A 5,896-nucleotide genomic window follows, 5' to 3' on the forward strand; every position below is an offset into this window, starting at 1 on the left:
GGGCAGGTCTTTGATCAGTGACCTGGGGGGTGAGCTGGCTGCGGCAAATGGGGAAAGGCCTGATCTGGAAAGGCCAGTCCTATGGGAAAGGTGGGGGGCCCTGCTGGGATTCCCTGGTAAGGAAGGCACCAACATCATCATCATCATCATCATCATCATGCCATGGGGGCCCAGTGGCTGGTGGCGGGGGGGGGAGTTGAAGCTGGGAGTGCCCACAGCTTTCAACACGTCTAGCTGGCGGGCTGCCCACTTGGAGCTGGGTGCTGCCACCTGGGCCAGCCTTGCTCCGCTGGGGAAGCGTGGCCCCGAGGGAGGCTGCAGGGGCTCAGGCGCTCTGTGGGTGCAGCCGAGCAGGAAGCAACGAGCGCATCCTTGGCCGCGGCTGCCACCGTCCGGCCCTTGAGGTTCTCGGGGGTCCCGCAGAGGGTGTGCTGGAGAGTGTACAGGCTGACCGAGCGGCCCACCGCCCACCGCATGAAGGCGAACATGGTGCAGTCACACGCCCACGGGTTCCCGGACAGATCCAGCTCCAGCGTCAGGTTCTGCTCTGAGAAGCAGGGGGCCAGCGAGGTCAGGGTGTTGTTGGAGAGATCCAGGAGGGCCAGCTGGCCCAGCTTGCCGAAGAGCTGTGCGGGCAGCGAGCTCAGGTTGTTGTGCTGGAGGAAGAGGTACTGAAGGTGTGGCACCAGGTCGAAGGTGTGCTCGACAATGGAGTGGAGCTGGTTGCCTTCCAGGTTTAACCTCTCCAGGCTGGGCAGGCCGGCCAGCAGCTCCGGGGCCAGCCTGCCCAGGTGGTTATGGGACAGGTCAAGGCTTTTCAGGCTGCTCAGATTCTGGAAGCAATTTGGAGGCAGAGCCTGCAGCCGGTTATTGGACACATCTAACCACTCCAGCTCCCGCAGCGTCTGGAACCACGCTGGCTCCAAGGCCCCCAGCCTGTTCCCATTCAGAACCAGGTGCTGCAGAGGGCTATGGGAGTCCACGATCTCTGGGGGCAGGCCTTTCAGGAGGTTGTTGGTGAGATCCAAGACCCGCAGCGCTGGCAGATCCCGGAAGAGGCTGCCGGGGAGGCTCCTCAGCTGATTGTTGGAGAGATGCAGCTCTCGGAGGTTGGGGAGCTTCTGCAGGGCGTCTGGGCCGATGCTGGAGAGGTTGGTGAACTCCACAGAGATCATCAGCGTCTCCTCGGGGAAGCCGGTTGGGAAGCTGCTGAGGGATGGGTTGGTGCAGACAAATTGTGTGATGTTGCTGGAGGTGGGCACGGGTGGGCAGGGGGCGCCCAGCCAGCAGGGAAGGGAGGACATGAGTGCAGCCAACAGGGCGATCCCCAAACGGCCCATCCTGCAAGGAAAAACACACACTGGGCCATCACAGCTAGTCGGCGGTAAAGGGACCTGGGAAGCGGAGAGGCTGAGCTGGGAGGCTAGAGTCAGGCAGGTGCTGAGCAAACTCCCTACTCCCTCTGCCCGCACAGGGCTCCTCAATCGTGCCCCACTGCCCTAGGATCCTCCCCTACCCACCACCCCTCCCACAATCCTGCCGATGCCCCTCCATCCCCACCCTCTGCCCCCTGCTGTTCCAGCCCTGGGCTCCCAACCATATTCAGAGTCTCACCTTTTTAATCTCTGCCCAAGGCCCACTGCTGAGGTTCCCCTCCTCCCCTAGCCGGGAGGACGCTCTGCTGGAGGGGAGAAGGGAGATCCTTGCTGGCAGATCCCTCATGGGGCCAGATTTGGGCCCTGCTCCGGCACGGCAAAGCAGCTGCGAAGCTCCCTTGGTTGGCCACCTGGGGTTTCCCTTAGAGTAAGGGAACCCCTGGGGGACACACAGGCTCTAGGCCACCCTTTCCCAGCCCCAGAACCTGGGGACATTACATGGGAAAAGGGGGCATGACCAGGGCACCTCTTTGCTTGGCCTATTCCAGAATGGCCCCTGGGGGCAGAGGGCAACTGGTTCTAACCTTACACGGGGGACCAGATCGTCCCCCTAACCCTAACCTAACATTGATCCTTGCTGGGAATCGGGGCCTCCTGAATATTATCCTGGCTGGGGTGTGCCCCGACTCCCTCCGCCAGGGCCCTCCCCCCCCTCAGCTTGCTGCGTAGCTGGATTGCTCTGCAGTTAAAACTCTCCCAGCCGGAATCAATAGCTATATACTTCGCACTATCCCGGGGCCAGGTCTGGGAAAAGCCCCGAGCCCGTATCTACCTTTCCCTGATTGCGATTCTGCCTCGCTGAGCCTTGTCTCTGGCCGCTCCTCGCCGCCGGGAAACACTGTCCTGTGTGTGCCAGGGGCTGGCTCTTTATAGCAGTCCCGTTAGCCAGCCCATCAGCCCTGGGGCTGGGAGAGCAGGGAAGGGGGCGGGAGCAGGGCGGCCATGGGTCTCCTTCTGGGAACTGCCCCCTCGCTCTGCCTGGTTGAGAAATCACCTCTTTGTGAAACCCGCAGGAGCGACGGGCCCGCTCCTGAGCTGCTGGACAATGGCATCACTGAATTCGATGGCGCTGGGCCAATTTACACCCGCTGGGGCCAATTTACACCTGCTGAGGATTTGGCCCAACACCTATGATCGCTTTTAGCCCTCCCTCCCCCCCCCCACCTAATTTTGTTCCCCTGATGGGTAAGGGCTCCCCAGAGGGGCCGGGGTTTGTGCTGCCCCTTGCTCTGGTTCCCTGGGCCCAATTTCGCAGGGCCCTGGAGTCACCAACCGCAGGGCACAGCAGGGGCTGGGCATGACCATCCTGAGTGGGCAGCATGTCATGCCCACTGTGCCCTGGGGCAAATGACTGCCCTGGTGGTAGGGCAGCGATGGAGAGGACCCTGTATCGCCAGGCGCTCTTCCCCCCACCTGGCAATGGCACACTTAAACCAGTGAGCAAAGTGCAACTTGACAAACACATTCCCGAGGCCCCCCCCTCCCCCCCTCCAATGCCCTCCCCAGTGTTTACCATGGCAGGGATTTTTGAATATGTTTATCTCTGATTGATGCAATTGCCAGGACAATGACAGCAGCTGTGCGGATTGAAAGGGCTTTTGTGGTTGATTTCCCTGTGGTTTATTTAGCCAGCTCAGCTCCGCGCCTGGCTCTGGGTCTGGATTTGCTCAGGTTGGAACCTGGGGGGGAGAGGGGGAGGATGTTTTTCTGGGGTTTGCATGATTGTTTGCTCGCCCGTATCCCCATGTACAATTCGTCTGCAAACACAGCTCTGGACCCCTTGTCCTCCAGCTCTGGGGATCGGGCAGTTAAATCATTGAGCAAAGGGCAACGAACGTCTGTTCTCCCAGTCCCTCCCCCCACCCCACCCCGACCCCGCATTGTAGCTACTGGCCATGTTTGCCAGGCGGCAGCCCCAGAATCTGAACTGTGGGCACAGACTGGCACGATTAACCCGCTGTGTGGCTGCTGGTGCAAAGAGTCAGGTCTGATGCCTGCAATTTATTTGGGGGGAGCAGACATGTGGGTGCTGTTTGCACCCACAAAATGGGAAACTGGGCATCAAGAATATCCCCCCTAAAGTCCCCGAAGGCAGGTGGGTCCAAGGACAGGGGAAGGGCCCTTCTTGCTGTGATCGCGGCACTGTGAGCCAGTGAGGTTCCAAGCAGGGGGCCGCCGGTTGGGATCGGCCAGTGTTTGCGGGCGGGGGTGGGAGGGCTAAGTCCGCTCTTGTGGGGAGACCCATGGGGTGAGCGAACTCTGTCCCTGGGACAGAGCACAGTCCAGAGCTCAGTGCATGGGCTGCTCTGTACCCGTCCGAGCTCCCCGTCCCGTCCGAGAGCCAGCGTCAAATATGTTCTTGGCCATGGAGTTCTTCTCTGCTCTGAGGTCGAGTCAGCTGGGCCCATTTCTCTCTCGCTCTTTGCTGCCTAGTTTCCTCCCTTTCCCTCTCTCCAGGGGATCATTTCTCAGCTAGTCCCTCCCCTAATGGGATTCCCGGGCCAGTCACTCCCACGCCCCAAACCTGGGCCACTTCCAACCGGGCCACAGGTGGCAGAAAGAGACAAACATCCTGCCCAGCGACTTTCTGGCAGGTGCCACCTTTGCCGTGACCAGCCGGTGGCAGCCTTGCTGCTCTGTTAAATCCCAGGTCTCTCCCAGCTACAATAAATATGAAGAACCAGAATTCCTCACCCGGCTGCTTCTGTTCTCCGGGCCCCACTGGGAGTCTGCGTTCCAGAACTCTTCCCATATGGCTCGCAGGCAGGGCGGCTAAAGGGACCCCTCCCTTAGTCCCCCCCTGCCCCGCCAAGGGTGCGGGGAAAATGCAAGTTGAAAAACAATCCGTCCTGTTCCTTGTTCATATCGAATCATAGAATCATAGAATCATAGAATATCAGGGTTGGAAGGGACCCCTGAAGGTCATCTAGTCCAACCCCCTGCTCGAAGCAGGACCAATTCCCAGTTAAATCATCCCAGCCAGGGCTTTGTCAAGCCTGACCTTAAAAACTTCCAAGGAAGGAGATTCCACCACCTCCCTAGGCAACACATTCCAGTGTTTCACCACCCTCTTAGTGAAAAAGTTTTTCCTAATATCCAATCTAAACCTCCCCCACTGCAACTTGAGACCATTACTCCTCGTTCTGTCATCTGCTACCATTGAGAACAGTCTAGAGCCATCCTCTTTGGAACCCCCTTTCAGGTAGTTGAAAGCAGCTATCAAATCCCCCCTCATTCTTCTCTTCTGCAGCCTAAACAATCCCAGCTCCCTCAGCCTCTCCTCATAAGTCATGTGTTCCAGTCCCCTAATCATTTTTGTTGCCCTTCGCTGGACTCTCTCCAATTTATCCACATCCTTCTTGTAGTGTGGGGCCCAAAACTGGACACAGTACTCCAGATGAGGCCTCACCAATGTCGAATAGAGGGGGACGATCACGTCCCTCGATCTGCTCGCTATGCCCCTACTTATACATCCCAAAATGCCATTGGCCTTCTTGGCAACAAGGGCACACTGCTGACTCATATCCAGCTTCTCGTCCACTGTCACCCCTAGGTCCTTTTCCGCAGAACTGCTGCCTAGCCATTCGGTCCCTAGTCTGTAGCGGTGCATTGGATTCTTCCGTCCTAAGTGCAGGACCCTGCACTTATCCTTATTGAACCTCATCAGATTTCTTTTGGCCCAATCCTCCAATTTGTCTAGGTCCTTCTGTATCCTATCCCTCCCCTCCAGCGTATCTACCACTCCTCCCAGTTTAGTATCATCCGCAAATTTGCTGAGAGTGCAATCCACACCATCCTCCAGATCATTTATGAAGATATTGAACAAAACCGGCCCCAGGACCGACCCCTGGGGCACTCCACTTGACACCGGCTGCCAACTAGACATGGAGCCATTGATCACTACCTAATCATAGAATATCAGGGTTGGAAGGGACCTCAGGAGGTCATCTAGTCCAACCCCCTGCTCTAAAGCAGGACCCATCCCCAATTAAATCATCCCAGCCAGGGCTTTGTCAAGCCTGACCTTAAAAACTTCTAAGGAAGGAGATTCCACCACCTCCCTAGGCAACGCATTCCAGTGTTTCACCACCCTCCTAGTGAAAATGTTTTTCCTAATATCCAACCTAAACCTCCCCCACTGCAACTTGAGACTATTACTCCTTGTCCTGTCCTCTTCCACCACTGAGAATAGTCTAGAACCATCCTCTCTGGAACCACCTCTCAGGTAGTTGAAAGCAGCTATCAAATCCCCCCTCATTCTTCTCTTCCGCAGACTAAACAATCCCAGTTTCCTCAGCCTCTCCTCATAACTCATGTGTTCCAGACCCCTAATCATTTTTGTTGCCCTTCGCTGGACTCTCTCCAATTTATCCACATCCTTCTTGTAGTGTGGGGCCCAAAACTGGACACAGTACTCCAGATGAGGCCTCACCAATGTCGAATAGAGGGGGACGATCACG

The 5,896-nt window shown here is 57.4% G+C and overlaps 1 protein-coding gene across 1 annotated transcript; it reads right to left on the bottom strand.

Moving 5' to 3' along the window:
• Nucleotides 1–230: 230 nt before the first annotated feature.
• Nucleotides 231–1,340, bottom strand: LRG1 (leucine rich alpha-2-glycoprotein 1). Its single transcript, XM_077805404.1, has one exon. The coding sequence runs from the start codon at nt 1,338–1,340 to the stop codon at nt 231–233; it is 1,110 nt and encodes a 369-aa protein (XP_077661530.1).
• Between the last annotated feature and the right edge of the window lie 4,556 nt (nt 1,341–5,896).

Source organism: Eretmochelys imbricata, chromosome 25 (genome assembly GCF_965152235.1).
Source record: "Eretmochelys imbricata isolate rEreImb1 chromosome 25, rEreImb1.hap1, whole genome shotgun sequence".
Taxonomy (NCBI): Eukaryota; Metazoa; Chordata; order Testudines; family Cheloniidae; genus Eretmochelys; species Eretmochelys imbricata.